Source organism: Alnus glutinosa, chromosome 11 (genome assembly GCF_958979055.1).
Source record: "Alnus glutinosa chromosome 11, dhAlnGlut1.1, whole genome shotgun sequence".
Lineage (NCBI taxonomy): Eukaryota > Viridiplantae > Streptophyta > Magnoliopsida > Fagales > Betulaceae > Alnus > Alnus glutinosa.
The window spans coordinates 3248642-3271095 of NC_084896.1; the positions used below are offsets into that span (position 1 = coordinate 3248642).

General features: G+C 33.0%; 2 protein-coding genes and 1 pseudogene across 2 annotated transcripts; 2 read left to right on the top strand and 1 right to left on the bottom strand.

Annotated features, from left to right (window-relative positions):
* Window positions 1-2149: 2149 nt before the first annotated feature.
* LOC133882170 (V-type proton ATPase 16 kDa proteolipid subunit) lies at window positions 2150-4891 on the bottom strand. The gene is made up of 3 exons (XM_062321283.1): window positions 4688-4891; window positions 3782-4067; window positions 2150-2602 (listed from the first exon to the last, which is right to left on the bottom strand). Exons 1-3 carry the CDS (start codon window positions 4761-4763, stop codon window positions 2470-2472), a joined length of 495 nt encoding a protein of 164 aa, XP_062177267.1. The 5' UTR covers window positions 4764-4891; the 3' UTR covers window positions 2150-2469.
* A 5217-nt stretch (window positions 4892-10108) lies between these two features.
* LOC133882398 (sugar carrier protein C-like) lies at window positions 10109-13004 on the top strand. The gene is made up of 4 exons (XM_062321554.1): window positions 10109-10238; window positions 10358-10683; window positions 11724-12353; window positions 12441-13004. Exons 1-4 carry the CDS (start codon window positions 10109-10111, stop codon window positions 12900-12902), a joined length of 1548 nt encoding a protein of 515 aa, XP_062177538.1. The 3' UTR covers window positions 12903-13004.
* Window positions 13005-19569: 6565 nt separating this feature from the next.
* Window positions 19570-22151, top strand: LOC133882072 (NADP-dependent D-sorbitol-6-phosphate dehydrogenase-like; annotated as a pseudogene).
* Window positions 22152-22454: the final 303 nt, after the last annotated feature.

Genomic DNA, 22454 nt, shown 5'->3' on the forward strand with positions numbered 1-22454 from the left:
GAGGTCAACGTCCACCCTTCTAATATGGGTTGTACAAATAACCGCCCCATAACTGCTAATTACTTATAATCGCATAACCGCGTTTGAAGGCGGTTATAAATAACCGCTAACAACATAGGTCGGAGCGGTTAACGATTATTAACCCTTATATATAAATAATAAAAATATTTATATTATATATTTAATATAAAAAAAAAATAACTTCGATACACAAAGTAATGTTAATTTTATTAAAAAAATATATATATCTTTCGTCCGTTCTAAAATTTTTATTCTTTTTGATAACAAACAAAGATTATACTTGAAATCACAATTTATTATCAATATTTTAAAATCTGTAAAAAGTTCAAATCACTACCTTTGAGCCTTTAAATTTAAGATTCTGATGCCTCATTTAATTTTTCCCAAGGTCATACAATTCATCTTTAAAGTAACAAATTAAGCTAGTTTGATGGAAATCTCATCGGCCAAATGGATATTTGAATTGGTAAGCTTTTTATTCAACTTATACCGTTTTCTGTTTTCAAGTTCATTTATGTATATGAATACATAATTCTTTACACTTTTCTTGGTATATATTGTTTAATTTTATAGGGAATGGAGGATATAAGTACCTTTGTCAATGGATATGACATGGATTCTTTTGATTACTTATTTGATAAACCCTTTTTTTTTTAAAAAAAAAAAAAATTAAAAATTAAGAATTAAAAAAAGTCCAAAAACAGGGCAAAAAGTCCACATATAAAAAACGGTTATCAATTGCTGGTTATAGGAATTAATAACCGCTAACCGCTAACCGCTAACCGCTAACCGTCTAAGTGGAGCGGTTACGGTTGTTAAAATTCAATAACTGCCTTAAGCGATTGTGGTTAGCCGTTATTGGCCTAACCACTTATACATCCTTAGTTCTAATGTCCAATACAGTGAAAATGCTTATTTACAGGCCATATAGATTAAATCCCATCATAATAATCAGATCCTAATATAAGCAATAAGACATGATACAATTTAAGTCTAATGTCTAAAAATTCGGAGCATGAAGAAAATTAAAAGCCGCAAGTATTAAAAATATCCATCCCACAAATGAAAGCATGGCAAAAATTAATGAAATAATCTATAAAATCACAGTACGTATTATTAGGGTTTAATTAGGAAGCTTGAAAACCCAGTGCCTATAAATAAATAGAGCAATTTATAGGACTCCTCAAATACCATTTCTTTTCTTCGTCAACTGTAAACATACATACATTCTTCAAAATGAGTTGCTCAAAGTCTAATCAAGCTGAATCGCCATGGAAGTTGACAAAAACTATTGAAACAGCACACGTGGCGGGGTCCTTCATTGAGCTCAGCGAGGCAGAATACAATGAACTATTTGGGGGCCATATGACAACAGAGCAAGATAAAATGGTGAAGGAGCAAGGCCTAAGCGTTGTTGTGTACGACGACGTAAAAAACTCGCCATATTATATGCTCCTGCAAATGGACGGAATAGGTCGTTGGAAAAACTACATACTTGGTCGTCTTTATAGAGATGGCCGGGCGGAACCAACAATAATTGAAGGGTTACCGTTGAAACAAGGCTCAAAGATCGGACTCCGTTTGGGTCCTCCTATACCGAGTACAATGACTGAAGGGTCACAACCGAGTCAGGGCTTAGACGTCGGACTCCGTTTGGGTCCTCCTATACCTACTACTCCTATATCGAGTACTAAAAATGATGGTAAAGAAGATTATTATAAACGTCGCATCATTATTGGAATACTAAAAGAGAGACACGAAAGAGATATCAAACAGCTTCAAGCCCGCGTTGCAAAAGCTCATTCAGCCGCATAAATCAACTACTCGATGAATAATAATATAATATTACATTAAATCAGCAATGATTATTTCTTGTGTTACAATCAAATAAACATGATGTACGAACAAACAAGCATATTTGATGAATGTTATTATATTTACAATATCTTTTTTTATCTTATTTTGCCTTACTAATTATTCTTCAATTCATTTCACACTAAATAACACTAATTGATAATCGATACGACGTAGTTTAAATGTTTTCTATTTAACATGATTTTTTTTTTATAAATAACTTACAAAAAGTCACATAAAATCCATCGTGTCAACCAGTAGAATGCATAAGATATTGAAGCAGATAAAGCAGACATTTGAAATGGTTAAACAAAATCATACATGCACCAGTTTCATTACCATAAACCCTATACCAGTTGGAATTTGTAATGGAAAAATACATCAATAGATAAAACCAAACGAGAGTACAGCTTCACAAGCTATTATTAGGCAGAGAAACTCGATCCTACTTCTACGAGCAAAATACCACCACATTGCTGGGTAGAGCAGTCACTTCCACATAAATAATTCTACAGAATCCTCCAAGTGCCATCCAGCCATTACTATCCGGTGGACAAAAAAGCAGTAAAAGAATATTTGGTAACAACAACATTCTTAGTCTGCTCTGGACTGACCAGCTCGAGATGACAAGATAATGCCGACAATAAGGCCATAGAGGGCAAGTGCTTCAGCGAAGATGAGAATGAGAATCATTCCAACAAAAAGTTTTGGCTGCTGTGCATTGGCTCTGCAAAACAGACTCATCTACTCAAGGGGGGCACAAATTAAGGGAAACAAATATGAGATTTGCAAAGAGTGTTGATGTTGATTTCACTACATGGTCAAGCCCAACAAAACATCCTCAAAAGATACTAAAAAATTCTAGAAATAAATTCAAAAACGATACCACTCAAGAATAACAAGCTTAATGACCACATATACTTCATAATTGATCCGAACGGTCACCCGATTCTACTGCACATGAACTAGAGCAAACTGATATAACTTATATCATTATTATTATCATCCTCGCCATTGCTGTTTTGGCCGAATAAATTACTATATCATTATTACTGTTTATTTGAAAAGCTATTCTTTGCCCAAGCACAGAAAACCATAAGTGAGGTTAGACCTACAGGTAACAAAAGAAAAATCTGAACATGTATCACAACAATGAACAAACCATAGAGGCATGAAAAATGAAATGCATTCAGAAAAAATGCCAACCAACCCAACTGAAACCAACCAACATCAACTGATTTTTGATGATTGGCAGGTTGGTGTCAGTTAAGGGGTTAAAAAAACAAAAAAGACTTTGTTGGCTCCAATGTTAGTTGAGTGTCTGGGATCCGAAGGATACCCAACCCAATCAACGGCAACTCATATACGTAATTTCTTATTTTTTAGGTTCTGAGCCTCCCTGCAGTTTGCCTACCGACTCTCCATCTGATTTTCTATATCTCCCGCCTCCCTCATTGTCTCACCATAAAAAACCAACCAGCAATGTCAATGCTCAACCTCACCTCTATTCCTCTCTTCAACTCTCGTCTCTCGCTGCTGATCTGGAGGTTGGGGGCATGAAGGGTGCTGCTCACACCTCCAAAACACTGTGATATATGAAATGTGCATCCCAAGATCCTATAGCTTACAAAGATCTCCTAACATGGGAGTGCCAAAGTGTTAATCCAATGATTGAAATGAGAGGTGGTTCATCAAATTCCATACAAGGCTAATAGTAACTACCTAAACAAATTAAATCCACAAGTAGTCCAAAACTGAAGCACAAATCCAGCAACAATTATCTTTAAACCAACCCCAAATCCCAGACCCATCCAAAAACAAAATCCACAATTCAATAAACAACAAATGATGATAACAGGAACTGAATATGTGTATGCCAAATCATATCAGAGATTAGAAAATCTACCTAACACCAGCATCGCCAACAATACCAATCGCCATACCAGCAGAGAGCCCAGCAAGACCACAAGCAAGACCAGACGACAGGTGTGCATAACCATCAAAAAGGTAATATGACTTAGCCTTTGGGTTGATCCCGGTACTGATGATAACGGCAATAATAAGGCCGTAGATACCCAACACTCCAGCCATAACAACAGGAACAATGGACTTCATCACCAACTCCGGCCTCATCACACCCATCGAAGCCACGCCAACCCCGCTTTTTGCTGTCCCATAAGCAGCTCCCATACCTTAATACCCAACAAGAACCATAAATTAACCATAAAACACTAAACAATAACCCAGCTACTACAGTAAAAATAAAGATTTTTTTTTTTTTTTTTAAACGAGTTCTAAGAATAATGAATAATTTATGATTGAAAACTGTATTAAGATCTAAACCAACCAGACTAAAATCTCCGCGTTTGTTACATATAATGAATAACCGGAATACGATCTACACCAACAACTCTCAATTGAGCGCTTTAAAATCACATCTTTACACATTCCACAGCTTGATTTCAGAGAGAAAAGAATAATATTATCATTAAAGTCAATTTAGCAGTAAACAATATCTTTTCGAGCTAAATTTAATAATTAATCTAAGATTCTAATCCAAATTAATCGATATCAGCCACCCAAAACTTCCGTGCAAAAGGAAATGAAGCCCGGAAAAAGGAAGACTTTGTTTAGTTCTCGAGAAAATAAAGAATAGCCTCAACTACAATTTCTTCACAGTTGGGAAGTATTCCTATGAAACACTTTCCCGGAAACCTAACAGATTAACAAAAAAAGCAAAACAATATCGATCTAGATGAAATACGACGCATTGGTAAAGAAAATGTAGGGTTAGGGATAGAGTTAGGGTTACAGGAGAAAACGAGAGCCGCAGCGGCGCCAAGGAAGCCGAAGAACGGTGCCGTTTCATCGCCGCTGAATGAAGACATTCTGGATCGTGGATCTGCGACGACGTCGTTGGGATCTGAGAGTTTTTGTTAGTGTTTCAGAGAGCTTCGGAGCTTCGGATCTCTCCGTGTGTGTGCGCGTCTAATTTTGTTTCTTTATTACACCAAAGGTGTGGAGAGAGACGATCCAAGTGCTTTTGTAAGGACATGTGGACAACCACGAGAATCCGACGTCGTTGCAACTTGACGAACTTGGGCTGACTTCTAAGATTTACAACGCTGTTGGGCTTAGGCCTACTGATTTTCTGGTAATAGGACTTGTAACCCAACGTATGGAACACCTGCCTCCTAACACTCCCTACTCCAGCGAGTGGGCTCTCTGCTCGAACAAAAAGCCCATGTTTGGGCAGGAAAGCCGAATCAGGGCCCTCTCATAGCCTCGGCCCAATTTCAGAGGATAAGGGAAATTTTAGGAATCTTCAATTGTAGGGGATCCCATCCTCCCCAATCTCCTTTAGGACAAAATTTTCATCAAATTCTTTAAATCCAGTATATTAAATTGACATTTGTTGTTAATGCGTGGGATTCTCAATTACATTTTTAATATAAAAGATTCATTTATATTAAAAATGCATATTAGAATCACATGCTCTAACGACAAATATCAATATAAAATAAATTGAACTTTGTGTCATTGTGCGATGATGCGGCATGTAAAGAAAGGGAAAAAAAAAAGTTGTTTGTGACTTTGTGCGGTGGTGCGGCATGAGAAGAAAGAAAGGAACAAACAAACAAAAATAAAATCGTGTTTCAAGGAGTGAAAAAGAAATTTCCAAAGAGGCATATGTGTGGCTCATGTAGCCTATTTCAAGTCCATAGCTGGAACTTTCCGGTCAAAAGAAGTTGATGTCCAAATTTTGGCCAAAGTAGCCGATACCGACCAAACAATCGCCGATGTCAAAATACCGGCCAAGTAATCGATGCCGACCAAAGTTGCCAGAGTCAAAATTCCAATCATAGCAACTGATGTTCCAATTCAAGCCATAATAGTTATTCTTTAGCCATTCAATGTTCAAGATCAACAATCGCTAAAGGACCGTTCATCTTGTGGTGGCATGTTAAAGAATAGAAATCCTTTGAGACAAATAACTGTTTGATTTGCATCACACAAATCAAGAGATTTAGATGATTTGATTATCTAAAATTAAGTGATTTGATTTGAATTTGAAATTATTCAAACATCTGTAAAGCTCTATAAATAGAGCATTGTACTCAAGTTATATGATCAATAAAAAATGTAGCATATAAGGTTTTGAACGCATAGATGTAGGCCATAAGCTGTACGACTTTAATCTATGTGTCTTTCTCTTTTTCCTTTATCTCTTTATTTTATTATCAATTTCTATATGCCTCAAGCTCTGAAGTTTCTAAGTACCTATATATATCAGCATAATAGAGAAGTGATGTCCAATCCCTGCATACAAAAATAATTGCTTGTGGAGGAGTCTTGTGGTCAAAGTAAACAATGGAATTGCAATTTTATATGCATTGAACCCTTAAGTAATGCAACCCAGGTCAATATTCCTGAATTAGATTGCTATGGAACCAAGTGAATAGTTTTTGCATCTGAGTATTTTTGTCATTTTGGCTCTTCCATTAAGATTTAATTGAAAATCTTAAACGAGGGAATTAGCTTAAGGGCATGGTAGATTGGTGAAGTTCATTGCACAAGTGAAAACTTTGGAAGGGATATTGTAAATTGTGAGATAGCTAGTTTGAAGGAAATAAGTGTCATTTTCCAGACTCACCAGTTGATTACTAACAAGCGACAAATCCCCTTTGTCAAGCATCTAACAATTGAACTTCTTTGTGCAACAAAAAAAGGGCATACTCTTGGTATTGACTGAGATTTAATTTGGGTGCTTAGGACGTCTAGCAATGAGGTGCATTTCATGTTTTGCCCAAATTTGTGCTCTTGGTCGATGAATTAATACACCAACTTCATCTCCTATTAAAATTGTCCTTGGGCACGTTGATTGGAGATAAATTCCTCTATCTTCTCTCTAAGTACTTGAAGCTTTAGTTAGGAGCTGTTTTTGTCCAGAGTACTTCCAAATCAATCCACCATTAAACCTCTTTTCTCTTTCTCTGGTTTTTGAGGCTTTTTCTAAAAAGTTACTTCAAGCTTTTTTTATTGTCAAAAGTCATACATTCCATTGTAATCTCAAACAGGAATTTTCTACTGGCTGGTTGGGTTTGTGTTCTTCATCAATTTTTGTCTAACTTCGATATTAAGAATGAGTAATATTGGACACTGATTTTTTTTTTTTTTTTTTTTTTTTAGGAATAGTTTCTTTGCAATATTTTATTGTGTCATGTTTTATATTGTGTATGTTCAGTAGTTCAGTTAAAAACTTAAAGAAACTCTTTTTTTTTTTAAAAAAAAAAATAATAAAAAAATCTAACGAAAGCTCAAAACTGCGTTTTGGAAGAAGCTTAAAATACAAAGCTTTTTCTAAAAAGTTATTTCAAGCCTTGTTTATTGTCAAAAGTTATACTTTCCATTGCAATCTCAAAATTCAAAAGGCTGGTTGGATTTCTTTTTCCTTCTTTCAAATTTGAATAGGTATAAATTAAACTGTATGATAACGTTATTGTGTTGCAATTAAACTCTACCTTGTTTCTTGGGTTCAGTTTTATCTATGTTTGTGGAGGTCGAGACCCTTTATAATTAATTCTCTCTTATTTTCTAGCTAGTGTAATTAGTATTTACTTTACACACTCCAAGTGAAGTTATCCAAGACTGGATTGGATTAGAATTTAGAATAATTTCCTCTCACCCTATTTCGAATTTTTTTTTTTGATAATATATATATTTTTTAATATCTATCGTTATTTGAATTGAACTAATTGGATGGGTTGTTATTTGTTAAGCTGTAACTAATTAGTAATTATTGATGTGATTTTCTTTCTTCCTTTATTTTGATAATAAAGCTTTTCCTTTCTATATCCATCTCGATCTCTTAATTCTTATTTACTGATTATCCAAATCCTAAATGAACTCTAACATATATATATATGCATGCATGCATATATAGTGTTGTTGTTTTTAAAACAAAAAATTTTGAAGTGGTTCAATCTTAAAGACTTACGTTTATAACTGTGGAGTCCTTTAAAACAATATCTTTATTGTAAGTATTTAATTGTATTACAGTGCGTTGTATTTATTGAAGAATTAAGGTATGAAATTAATTATAGATCGACCTAGAAGGAAACTCAATCCAGGCTTATGAAAAATATGCTAACATGAAAAATATTGTAACAAGAATAATGATTCAATGCCACCTAAATATATAACTTTTTACCACCTTGCCTATGTGGCAAGGTGGTCCCTCACTACTTTTTGAGTTTTTTTATTTTTTAAAAATAAATTAAAGTGGGGGACCACCTTGCCACATAGATAAGGTGGTGAAAAGTTGTATATTTAGGTGGTAGTGAATCACTACTCTTGTAACAAATATATATCACCTGTTAGAGCTGTCTTGTGAATGTAGTACTAGTGAATTGCATGCACATAGCTAATTAATTTAATTAGCCTAATTTCTTGACAATATTAGTAATCCAGATATATATTATGTGGGCAGCTTTATTAATTTGTTTTGTCCACAAGATCATAACGTTCTTGTGTTGCAATTAACTATAAATTTAATTAAATTCTAAATTAACACTCTACCTTGTTTCTAAACTGTAATTAAATTCTTGAAAATTCAAGTGAGAATCACAAGTCAGTTTAATACATTGGATTAGAGGAATTTCTTCCGACTCAATTCGGAAGAAAATTTTATCATTAATTAAAAAAAAAAAAAAAAAAAAAAAAAAAAAAAAAAAAAACACTCTTTTGAATTCCTCACCTTTCAAAAAATCCTACTTCCTTGATAATTTTTTTAAAAAAGTATATATCTATCTTATTTAAATACGATAAGAAAATTTTGAACCAATTGGATTGGTACGTATGTTTTTGTTAATTAAGCTGTAACTAATTATAGAGAAATGATCCCTACACTCATTTCTCACAACAGCCCCACAACAAGCTGACATGGCTGGTAATATTTTATTATTTTTTGAGAAATGATCTCTACACTCATTTTTCACAACAGCCCCACAACAAGCTGATGTGGCTGGTAATATTTTATTATTTTTTTGAGAAATGATCCCTACACTCATTTCTCACAACAGCCCCACAACAAGCTGACGTGGCTGGTAATATTTTATTATTTTTTTGTTTTGTTTTGTTTTGGTTGAAAATTGGTGGGAGGGAAAAATGAAATTGTTGTGGGGCTGTTGTGAGAAATGAGTGTAGGGATCATTTCTCTACTTTTTTTGTTTTGTTTTCTTTTCTTTTTGTAAAAAAATAATAAAATACTACCAGCCACGTCAGCTTGTTGTGGGGCTGTTGTGAAAAATGAGTGTAGGGATCATTTCTCTTTTTTTTTTTTTTTTTTTTTTTTCATTTCTTTTTGTAAAAAAATAATAAAATATGAGAAATGATCCCTACATTCATTTCTCACAACAGCCCCACAACAAGCTGACGTGGCTAGTAATATTTTATTATTTTTTTACAAAAAGAAAACAAAAAAAAATAATAAATATTACCAGCTACGTCAGCTTGTTGTGGGGCTGTTGTGAAAAATGAGTGTAGAGATCATTTCTCATAAAATTGAGAAATGATTCCTACACTCATTTCTTACAACAGCCTCACAACAAGCTGACGTATCTGGTAATATTTTATTAATTTTTTACAAAAAAAATGAAAACAAAACAAAAAAATAATAAAATATTACCAGCCACGTCAGCTTGTTGTGTGGATGTTGTAAGAAATGAGTGTAGGGATCATTTCTCCATAAAATATTACCAGTCACGTCAGCTTGTTGTGGGATTGTTGTGAGAAATGAGTGTAGGGATCATTTCTCCTAATTATAAGGAAAGGTTTTCCTTTATCAATCCATCTCTCTTTCTTTAATTATCTTTCGGTGGTTGAATTTAAAACGATTACAAGAAAATGTTGTTTTATCCTTCTTTTTAAGTACTCCTTCGAATTCATTAATTTATTGATTATCCAAATCCTAAACGAACTCTAACATGCATGCATAGTTGTTGACTTGTACGTGATACTTTGAAACTGCCCAAGGATAGAATTCTTATTAGAGTAGTACTACTAGTACTACCATTAATTCATATCTGTATTATAGTATGAGATCTCCGTCACCGGACTTATATATATATAAGCTTCATATCTGATTTGATTCTCTATTTCCTTACTCCGATCCTTCTTTCTCTGTTTCCATACTAGCTAGCCCACGACTGCTTTCTCTGCAAATTAGGTTAAAATGGCTGGAGGAATTATTGGTTCGTCCAATGGAAAGGACTACCCAGGAAACCTCACTTGCAAGGTGCTCGTAACATGCATCGTGGCAGCTATGGGTGGTCTCATTTTTGGTTACGATCTTGGAATTTCAGGTAACAATTAATTAATATTATTATAGTTTATTTTTCATGTTTTCATATCATTACTTTTTATTTCTTTTGATAACTCGGGAAGCTTACATGGGTATATGTTTTTGGTGTGTTAATTATAGGTGGAGTTACATCCATGGATTCCTTTTTGCAACGGTTTTTTCCAGCTGTTTACAGAAAGGAAGCATCGACGAAGCCTTCCGATGATCAGTACTGCAAATTTAACAATCAGACATTGACACTTTTCACTTCGTCGCTGTATCTTGCTGCTTTGATCTCATCCATTTTTGCAGCATCGATAACTCGAAAGTTTGGGAGACGTACTACGATGCTTTGTGGTGGGCTACTTTTCTGCGCCGGTGCACTTGTCAATGGCCTTGCTCAAGGGGTGTGGATGCTCATTGTTGGTCGCATGCTTCTTGGTTTTGGTATTGGATTTGCCAATCAGGTACGTACGTAGGTAGAATAATTAATTAAGCTTAATTAATATCTCTCTCTTATCACACAAAAACCACGTCTTTGTTTGGATGTACGTCTAATTTAGATTCACAGAGTGCATATCTGTGTTTTTAATTTTTAATTAAGCTTAATATTATTATTTTTTTTTTTCAATGGTACGTGATGATTATATATTGTTAACGAATTTGATGGATTACTAGATTTTTTAATACCCTGACTCTCCTTTTTACATTTAGCTTCTATTTAATTTATTGGGGTTGGGTCGCCTGCTTCTTAATTAATTGATTTTAATTGGAGGGAAATGCTAAAGAGAAGACTCTCATCCCCCCTTATTACCCCCTTTTCCTTAAAAAAATTGGTTTTTATTAAAAAGTTGTCTCTGATGTCACATCAGAGACAACTTTTTAATAAAAATTAATTTTTTTATTATAAAATGGTGATAAGGGGAGGATGAAGGGAGGATGTGTAGAAACTCTCTTAATTGGTATTGGATGTGTCAATCAGCTGGTAGAATAATTAAGCTTAATATCTCTCTTATCACAAGAAAGCCACTTTGTTTTGATGGACTTCTAATTTAGATTCCATGTAGAATAAGAGTCTGACGTATGTGTATTTTAGTTTTAATTAAGCCTAAATGTTTTTGTTTTTTTTTTTTGTGTTATTTATTTATTTATTTCTTGATTTCAAGAAGAGAAATTATGTTACTCTTGATTTTTTTTTTTTTTTTCAATGGTGATGATTACATAATAATAACGAATTTGATGTATTTCTAGCTAGATTATTTTTCAATACCCTGGCTCTCCTTTTTTAACATTTAGGTTCTATTGGTCATTTAATTTATTGGGTTTTTTTTTTTTTTTTTTTTTTTCAATATTACATTAAAAGGCTGTCTTTTCATGAACGCTAGAAGAAGAGAAAATTATGTTAATTTTGAACCCTTTGTTTTTCTTTCCTTTCCTTTTTTTTTTTTTTTTTTTTTGTTCCAATGATGATCATCATGATCTAATTTTTTTATATTTTTGTTTGCAGTCTGTGCCAATTTACGTCTCTGAGATGGCTCCGTATAGATATCGAGGTGCTCTGAACATGATGTTCCAATTGGCAATTACAATCGGCATTCTCGTCGCCAATTTGCTAAACTATTTCTTTGCTCAAATCAAGGGCGGTTGGGGATGGCGCTTGAGCTTAGGTGGTGCCGTCGTCCCTGCTCTGATAATCATTGTCGGCTCGTTTTGTCTTCCCGACACACCCAACTCTCTCATTGAACGCGGCCATTTGGAGGAAGCCAAGGAGCAACTGGTGAAGATCCGCGGCATTCCCGGTGTAGAAGAGGAGTTTAAGGATCTTGTTGCCGCCAGTGAAAGCTCTAAACAAGTGAAACACCCTTGGACTGCTATTTTGGAGAGAAAGTACAGACCTCAGCTGACAATGGCCATTGCCATTCCATTCTTCCAGCAACTCACTGGCATGAACGTGATCACATTTTATGCGCCTGTTTTGTTCAAAACAATTGGTTTTGGAAGCAATGCTTCGCTCATTTCTGCTGTGATTACTGGGGGCGTAAATTTTCTTGCCACGCTTCTTTCAGTTCTCACCGTTGATAAGGTGGGAAGAAGGTCTCTCTTTTTGGCAGGTGGTGTTCAGATGTTCATCTGTCAGGTATTCCATAAACTTATTCTTTTCTTTCTTTTTCTAATGTAGAATTATATGTATATATATATGATGGGGTTTAATATTTATATATAGGTCATTATTACAATTGCAATTGGCGCAAAGTTTGGAGTGAGTGGAAACCCTGGTGACCTGCCCAAGTGGTATGCTTTTGGGTTGGTCTTCTTCATCTGTCTATACGTGGCTGGATTTGCATATTCTTGGGGACCTTTAGGCTGGCTGGTACCCAGTGAGATTTTCCCTCTGGAAATTCGATCGGCTGCTCAGAGCATCAATGTCTCAGTCAACATGATCTTCACCTTCGCCATTGCACAAGTCTTCACGTCAATGCTGTGCCATTTGAAGTTTGGCCTTTTCATCTTCTTTGCGTGCTGGGTTGTAATAATGAGCTTCTTTATTTACAAGTTCTTACCAGAGACGAAAGGTGTCCCGATAGAAGAAATGGCAGTTGTGTGGCGAAATCACCCTTTCTGGCGCAAGTTTGTTTGTTCTCCTGCAGATGGAAATATTCAGATGGGTAAAAGAGTAACTGCTTGATTATTGTATTATTTAAAGCATTTTCATTTCATTTTAATTAACAATTTAGTTTCATTTTTCTTTTCAGTAATTCAATCGGATACGTTTGTAATTTTGCATTTCATTAAATAGTTATAAGTTTTATGTAATCATGATGAGGACCTTTGAACCGATACAAAATTAGTTAATTAACGTTTAATTAAATGAGTTTGATTAAATTTGACTTATATATTCTCATAGTCATGGCTCGAAACAACCCGAAATCCATCACACGAACACGAATTGCATTTCACCTCTACATGACACAATATAAATGAAAAAAGAATTAAGCAACAACATTGGACAAATAAATCATCCAAAATTAATTAGCATATCATTTGAACTTCTCCCATATGAAGTTGATAGAATCTTGCAAATAGATACAGAGGTGCCAAAGGTTCAATTAATTGACATATGCGGTTGATAATTCTGATTATAATACAAAACATGTCAAATTATATATATATATATATATATATATATATATATATATATATATATATATATATATATATAGAATTTGTATTTTTTGAACAATTTACTCTTCAAATATGGAATGAAGGTTACTATCTTTAACTTAATTCTTATTGGCCTACACAAGTAGTCCAAATAAACGGAGGACTATTGAAATAGAAGTTTACATTCTCCACTGGCCCGATAAACGGCCGATCTAATATCCATATGGCCCAAGCATAATTTTGAGGTTAGATAGGAGCTCATAAGTAGCCCATCAAGCATCTGACTTAAGGCACAACAAACATATGGCCAAAAGGCAACAAATCACTCTCATAAAGAAGGAAATGAGTGTCCACCAAATGAATCAACTAAAATACTTCAATGTAATCAAAGGTCCGATCAGCCACTAAATCAGTGATACTAGCCTTACACATGCATCAAATCAAGCCTAAACCACATATGGTTATTAACCGTTAATAACCGCTAACTGTTAATAACTGCCAACAACCATCAACCGCATAACCGCAAATAACCGTTGTTTATATAAGGTTAGCCAAAGGTGTGGTCCCTATTTAAATTAATATTAGTATTTACATAAATAAAATAAAGAGAAAAGTATAAGAAAGTCTCATGAACTAACAATTGTTTTTAAAATAGCCCTATGAAATGACAAGTGTGCTGAAGTGATACATCAAACAACCAAGTTGTGTAAAAAATGTAACTTTTTTATTTTATTTTATTCCAATAATACACTTATTCTCTTAAAAAATAAAAATAAAAATAAAAACTAAACTAAACTATCTGTTTAAGCCCAAGGGGATGGACTTTCAAAAAAAAAAAAGAAAAAAAAAAGGGATAAATGCAAAATCAGTCCATTTATTTCTCCTAAATTTTAAATCACTTCATAAGGTCTAAAGAATAATTCAAAGGTCTTCGAGGTAGGACAAAATAAAAATTTAGTCATTCCAATCAAATTCCATCAAAATACTTAACGAATTTCGTTAGCGTGCAACGTCAACACCAATAGCATGATGAGACATGTCACTCTTAATAAAAAAATGTAAATTAAAACCTTATATATATATTTTTAAAAAAGAAAAGTAAAAAAGAAATGGGAAAGGCCCCTATGGAAGAGGGGGGTGTCCTGCGAGTCACCCGTAGAGTTGGTTGTGGATGGCTCGCCGCCAGCCCTAACCCATGGGAGTGGCTGCACGACCACACTCATGAGCTAGGGCCTAGGGGTGGCTAGAATGCTGGCTACTCCAACCTCGAGGGTGGCCCGCGAGCCACCCCAAATGGCGTCGAGGGTGGCTTGCAGGCCACCCTCTCCCTTGCCGCTACGCCCTTTCTCCGTCACCTTTTTCTTTTTTCTTTTATAAAAAAAAAATTATTTTTAAGTTTTTAATTTTAATATATTTACCAATTTTTTTATTAAAATTACATGTGTAATGATTTTATTGGTGTTGACGTGACACAGTAACGGAATCCATCAAGTATTTTCGTAAAATTTGACTACATGGACTAAATTGTAAAAGAAAAATTGCTTTCTTTTTCACATTGCCTCCTCGTTTTTCCGTTTTCACATTGGCTCCTTCTCCTTCTGATAGACACTGTAAGGAGAGGAATGGGTGACAATGACCATGGTGATCGAGATCTGCTCGGCGTAGTTTCATGGGCTATTTCATCGTTTTGAATCTGTTCCTCGCGTGATTCATTCCAGAGGTTACTTTGTCCGCTGGGTGTTGACTATTTTTGCCCCAATATCTATCAGTAATTTGTGCTAATGTGGTGGGCAATGAAGGGTTACACGGTCTACATATGTCCTATTTCATTTCTGAGTAATCTGGGAGATTGATTTTGTGGTGTTCTTGGATGAATTTTGTATGGGGTTGGTTTCGGAGATATGTTTTTTTTTTGGGTTTAATTTACACGGCCAGTTTTTTTTTTCTTATTTCCTGCATTGTATTTTCGTTAGTGTATGTTGGTAGGAAGCTATCCTTAGTTAACTTGTTATATATCAATTTAAAATTTTGAAATAAATAATATTGTATAAAAGTAAAGGTAATGAGTTTAACCATTAACTATATAGTTTATCTATTACTTCAATTAAAATAAAATAATTCACATGTTTTTATTTTTTATAAAATCATCTTCTCGAACCATCCTTGAGAGGAGTAATTATATTAGTACATTAAGTGTCTATTAAATGTCCATAAAAAAATAAGATGACTTTTAAAATCACCATTAGGCGTATATATGATTAATCAAATGATGATTTTAAAAGACACCTTATTTTATGATGAACACTTGATGAACACTTAATATACTAATAGAATTACTCCCTTGAGAGTAGCACTATGTATTAATTCTAGTAGTACACTAAGTGTCTATTAAGTGTTCATCAAAAAATGAGGTAGTTTTTAAAATCACTATTTGATCAATCACACGCCCAATGGTGATTTTAAAAATTATCTCATTTTTTGACAGACTTTGAATGAACACTTAATGTACTCTTAAAATTACACGTATATCCTTATCATGCTGTGAGAAAAAAAATAAAATAAAATAATAAAGAAGAAAAGAAATTACTCAAGTAAAGGCCCTAGCAGCGTGATAGAAATCAGAAATGTCGAGAGATGGACGTGCATATGGTAGACAAGAGTAAGTGATTGGACCTGTCATAATTCATTCTCTTCATTCATGGCTCTTTTATCAATTTCAGAGGTCGTACGGTACTGTGGTAGACAAGAACATGTGGTAAGGGACCAACCTCCTTTCAAAGGATCCGAGGAGGAGTCCGTCTTGTTATATATAAAAATATTTTTGTAATTTTACAAATAAAATAAATGATCATTTTACTATATAGAAAAGATAGTGAAAAGTTGTATATTTAGATAATAGATGATGATATCTCTTAAAGAAAATCTCTATCCTTTTCATCTATTTTGTTCTATTTTACATAGTCCCAAACTTCGATGTTAGAGAATATATTCTCAATATAATTGTGATTGAATATGGTAAGAGGATATATGAGATTATACAATTTGATTGTAATTGATTATAATCAAATCAGAGTTAAATGCATTCAATTCTGATTTGATTTGATCTTCTTCCATATATTTTTGTATTATCTTTACATCCATATAAATATGAATCATTTGTATTGTAAATTCATAAAAAATAAAAAATAAGAGCATAAGATTATCATTGTATTGAAGATAGACACTTTAAGGAGTCTTTCAGTGAGACTGTAACATAGCATATTTGGGATAACACTCAACTCAAAAGCTTAAGTCTATAGATTTGGACCTAACTATAATATATTAATCACTTACAATTGTGACATATTTCTAATATGCGACTCAATCTTTTTACACTCATACGTGTATACTCAATAATCTCTCCCTAACGTGTGAGTCCATTATTAGCCACATTGCTACCGTACCCCAATAAAAGCTTTTATCAATCTTATGAGCAATCTCCAAAATCACTTGTATTTTATGTGGGGTTGTCTGCGCCAAATTCACCTTTGCCCCTATTCTAAGGATTGCATGTACCATGAACCTTTGCCCCTTACTCTAGGGAACCTCGTTCATGTTTACACCTTGCACATTTATCTCTATTTTGAAGACTATAGCTTGTGCACGTGCCATGAACCTTTTCCCCTTCATCTAAGGACTCGCATCCATGCCCGCACCTTGTACATTTGTCCCTACTTTGGATCCTTGTTCTTACCTGCGCTACTCCACTATATTACATATCACTATTAACTCTGAAAACCACTTGTTATAGAGATTGATACCTTGAAGAGTCTTTCTGCGAGACCGCAATATAGCATATTGGGAAAATACTCAACCCAAAAACTTAAGCTTGTGAATTTGGGTCTAATTATACTATATTAACCACTCACACTTTTAACGTATTTTAAACGTAAAACTAATTAATCTTTTTACATGCACACATATACTCAATAATTTAAACTAGTTACCCTCCTAGTTTCATTTTGATTTCATCCCAATCTCATATTCATTCCTTTACAGGAATCACAACCCACCTGTTCGAGCCCTAAAAGTTTTGGTGAAGTTATGAAAATATTTCCAGAGTAATATTGCTGCAATATTCATTTGTCTCTTCACACTGAGTAATGGGTACTACTAGAGAATGTTATGGTTACGATTTGAGTAATTTTATAAGTTACTTTTGTATTATTTTTTTTGTCTTTTTTTAAAAATGATGTAGTTTTTAAAATCACCACTTAATTAAAATTTAATAATAATAAATCACAAACTCAATTATTATTCATGATGCTTTATTTTTATGCTCAAACTCATAGCAATTGAAATACATTTGCATTACTTATCTTAAAAAAAATAAAAAATTGGATTACTTAATTAAAAATTAAAAAAACACACACATTGAAATTTAAGCTACGATGCTTTTCTAAATATGCGAAAGTAATATGCATCAATACATAAGTATTTTATGATTCTCTCTCTCTCTCTCCCTCTCTCTCTCTCTCTCTCTCTTTTAATTTCAATGAAGATTAAGTATATGTTTAGAAAATGTAATAAAAAGAAATAATACTTAAATAATTTAGAGAAATAATATATAATCCAATATAAAGTGCATTTGAAAAGTCATTGGATAAAATTAAAAATAAAATAACTTTTGGTTAACTCTTTTAAATGAGTAATATTTTTTTCACAACTCTTGCACAACTCTTACACAATTTTAACAATTTTTTTTTTTAAAAATCAACCACTGAATATTTAGGGCTCACATGTAGAAAAAACAAATTCAATGATTGATCATAAAAAAAGAAAAAGAAAAAGAAAAAAAAAAGTATATAATTAGAATTGTGCAAAAGTTGTGTAAGAGTTGTGCAATAATCATTACTCATTTTAAATAGTGTAAGAAATTCATTGTGAATGCTGCCTATGCATTGAATTAATCAAAGGTATTAAAATTTATTTTTAGGCGAATTAGGGCACAAATATTTGAGGTTGAGAATGAAAGTCTGTTAAAGTATTAATTAAATGATTAAATATACTCTCTTTATATTAGCTTAAGCTTTTAGGAATAATGATGATTTAACATGCTATCAGAACAGAGGTTTTGAGTTCGAACTTTGTCTCTGTCATTTCACATTTCATTTCAATTAAATATTTCTACGTGTTGGGCCGCATCTATTCATATTCAAATGATTTTTTATTGAATGACTATTCATTTATTATAAATTATTAAATTTATATCTTCTTATCAATTTTATTGAATGACTATTCATCTACGTGTATAGGGTTTCTTCGTTCTCTTTTTATAGAAAATTTCCTAGTTTCTTTCTACTTCTTTTTTTTCTTTAAAAAAGAAAAAGAAAAAGAAAGTGTCCTTTGATCATGTTGGTGGATTAAGATCCCATACAACTTTCAAGAAATTGTATATGCTCAAATTACAGAATTTAGGTAGTTTTTCTACATCGAAACGCTTGAAAAATGCTACCTATTAAAATTGTAGTATGTTATCAAAGCAACCAGAAAGAATTTTCTTTCGAAAATGCTCATTTTTTCATTTTCATAAAGACGTTTCTTATTTAAAAAATCAAAAGATAATTTTTTGTTCAAAACTTTTTTACAAATATAAAGAGCAAGAACATGATAAAAATATACTCAATTCTTAATAATAACATATCACAGTTTTAATTATTTGTCCGAATTACTAGTAATTAATCCAGATAGACAATTGTAAGAGAAGCTTTTCATGAAGCTCACTTGTTCGAATAAGTCTTGGACTGCTCAAACACTTGTCCAAACAAGTGGACCCTACGAGAGCTCTTTTGCAATTACCTACCTGAATTGTTATCAATTCGAACAAATATAATTGAAAATCTCAAATATCATTTTTATTTTTTATTTTTATTTTTATGAGTTAGCTAGAATCAATTTTATATCGATCAACAACTATATATACCTAATTACACTCATGCAAAACCAGCAGAAAAACCAGATTTTTGAAACAAGCTTCAAAATCAAACCACAAAGAAATAAACTATAATAAATTAAAAGCAACTACTATATATCCCAGAACATTGGGATCAATACCCCATCTGTAACAAATGTTGTACACCTATAAAAAGATGCAATGGTGGTGGGTTTTTGGTATTCTAATTGCTCTCTTAGCAGCCTGTCTCCCTTAAGATTTGCTTTTCTCAATATTATTTGTTGTATTCCAAATCCAAATGCATACAGGAGTTGGAACGACTGCCAGCATTCTGGATGAGAATAAGGTACTCGACATAGACACGACCATATCCTTGGAAACCACCTGGCATGCTATGGAAGATCTTGTCTCCATGGGCCTGGGTCGTAGCATCGGGATCAGGTGCAACCGTGTACCTTCTCCATTTCTAACCACATGCATTAATCCTTTGGATGCTAGGAACTTTTTTTTCTGGCTCTGCATATATTTCTTGTCGCTTTTTTTTTTTTTTTTTTTTTGTTGAGATGTGTTATCAGAATTTGCCCTTTGATCAATCAATGCCATATTATTATTAGGAGGCTTCGATCCAATTACATTCCTCTTAGATGTGTTAATGACTTTGATTGCATCTATTTCTTGTTACTTTCTTGGTGATGTGTTATTGGAATTTACCTTTTCATTGCCGATGGGATTATTACATTTTTTACTTCAAGTTTTTTATAAATTAATGTGACAGTCCACGTGACACTAGCTTGTCGCGTTAACCACTAATGAAAAATTCTTGAAGGTACTACAACTTTTACTACAAACTGATGATACAATCTATAATTAATTAAATAATTAAGGTGGTGTTTGATAATTAACCCTTTAATTTTTAAGAGATATTTTTGTATTTTGGTTGAAAAAATGTTTTGATTTGAATAAAAATGAATTGAGTTTTGAATTTTTGTGAGAAAAGTGTTTTGTAAATGTTTTGACTAGCTTCTTTGGTTAGAAAGGAAAAAATGAAAGAGAAAAAGAGTTAATTAGCAAACAAGCCCTAAGAGTCTATGGTTAATAAGACACTTGTCACATCAACTACTAAAATGTGTACGGTCCACAGTAATACCTATTTTCATAAAAAAGTGGATTGTCAAGTGAGTTTGCAAGAGAATTATAATAAAAATTGTAGTAAATCGACTTCTTTTTTCACCTATAGCTAAGTCTAATATCTGTAACAAGTGCTGGTTTAGGCTATATATGTTTTCTTTTCCTGACTTTTTAGTATATATTGTTGTGTTATATATCAAATAATTCGATTGAAATTGGGGTCTTGTTAATTAATTATTTGCAGCAACTATGGCGTCTTTCTAACCAGAGATTGCTTGGCTTATTCCAAAATAAAGCCTGCAGTTAATCAGTTTGAAAGTCACCCTTTCTTCCAGCGTGATTCTCTGGTCAAATTCTGTCAAAAGCATGGGATATGTGCTACAGCCCACACTCCCCTCGGAGGTTCTGTGGCCAACACTGAATTATATTGTTCGGTTCAGACTCGTGTTTGGATGATCCAATTCTCAAAGTAAGTTAAACTCTTCCCACGTTTCTTTTTTTTTTTTTTTTTTTTTGAAAGTTCTTCCCACGTTTCCTGAATCAATAGGCAGGTGTTTAATTTTAGAAAAATTATAATTTAGCCTCTTAAACTGTCAGCAGTTTTGCAAGTAGATCCACGAACTGTAATGTTTGGACTCTAGCCTCCAAACTATCAAAAAGTTTTTAAAAGGCCAATTTTGTCGAAATATGCCTATATTACCCTTGCCACGTGTCATTTTTCAATTTTTTTTTTTTTTTTTAAAAAACTAAAAAAACTAATTTTGGGGTCAGAGTCCAAGCGTTGGTAGTTCGTAGGGCTACTTGCAAAACGGTTGTTAGTTTAGGGGCTAAATTATAATTTTTCCTTTAATTTTCCTCTGAAGTGATAAAGAGTTTTGGTCTATTTGAATTTGCGATTTCAAAACGTGCAATTTAAAAATATAAATTTTAAAACGTGTGATCTTTAAAAACACAAGCAAGCATTTGAAAAAGTCGCATGCAGTTTGGCATTTAAAATCGTGCGTTTTTAAAACATACCCCCTTGCGTGCAATTTGAAAACGCAAATTTTTCTACGTTTTAACCGCAATGTTTTAAAAACTCACTCCCAAACTATACATTCTTTATAATTTAGTTTAAAATTACACTTTTGATGGGCAAAATCATAATTACAAACGCGTTCGAATAGTAAGTATATATAGTCTTGTGACTCTTGTTAAAGTTTGTGGGTAAACATAATTATAGGAATTAGAACATAAAGAATTACGGGTGGTTCTGTGTTAGACACATACATCTATCACTTTGAATGACTCCTAGGGTTACATTATGTTCTTTTTAACTTAATTGTCTACAATACAAAGGTCCATATTTATAGAGTAGTAAGTAAATACAAGTATGGTAATAAATTTAATTACAATTAACCGGAAAATAAAGAATATTTCAACATCAACCAGCTATGAAATTTCCATATATTCTAACAAGTCCAATAACTTTTCTTGCTTCAGGGTCTGGCTAAGAAGTACAACAAGACTGTGGCTCATATTGTTCTCCGGGGGAACATTGAAAGGAACACAGTCGTCATTCCAAAGACATCAAAGCTTGAGAGACTGAAAGAGAATTTCCAAGTTTTTGATTTCAAGCTGACCAAAGATGACATGAACCTCATCAAAACTATGGACAGGAAATATCGGACTAATCAGCCTGGCAAGTTTTGGGGCATAGATGTATATGAATAAAGTGTGTCCAAGATTCTAGCAATTATTCTTCCCTTATACTTTGCATATAGCAAAGGAAATAATAATAATAATAATAATGAACATTGCTCGATGTTAAAATGTTAATTAACTAATTAAATTTTTTTTTATCCACTTCAATTTTAAGATAATTGGTAAGTCAAGACCCTAAAAGAGCCTACAAGCAAAGGCAAAATGTTGAAATTCGTTCTTGCATATTCGTATCTTTTATAATAAGTCATTTATAAATTGACGTTATAATTCATAATTGATTAAATGATTAAGAGTGTATAATTAACAAGTCAA

Coding starts and splice junctions, on each gene's coding strand:
- LOC133882170 (XM_062321283.1), bottom strand. CDS start 4,763: ATGTCTTCATTCAGCGGCGATGAAACGGCACCGTTCTTCGGCTTCCTT. Junction 4,068..4,687: donor TGCGGCTCTCGTTTTCTCCT/GTAACCCTAACT, acceptor TTGGGTATTAAG/GTATGGGAGCTGCTTATGGG. Junction 2,603..3,781: donor GTTGGCGATGCTGGTGTTAG/GTAGATTTTCTA, acceptor TCTGTTTTGCAG/AGCCAATGCACAGCAGCCAA.
- LOC133882398 (XM_062321554.1), top strand. CDS start 10,109: ATGGCTGGAGGAATTATTGGTTCGTCCAATGGAAAGGACTACCCAGGA. Junction 10,684..11,723: donor GTATTGGATTTGCCAATCAG/GTACGTACGTAG, acceptor TTTTGTTTGCAG/TCTGTGCCAATTTACGTCTC. Junction 12,354..12,440: donor TTCAGATGTTCATCTGTCAG/GTATTCCATAAA, acceptor ATTTATATATAG/GTCATTATTACAATTGCAAT.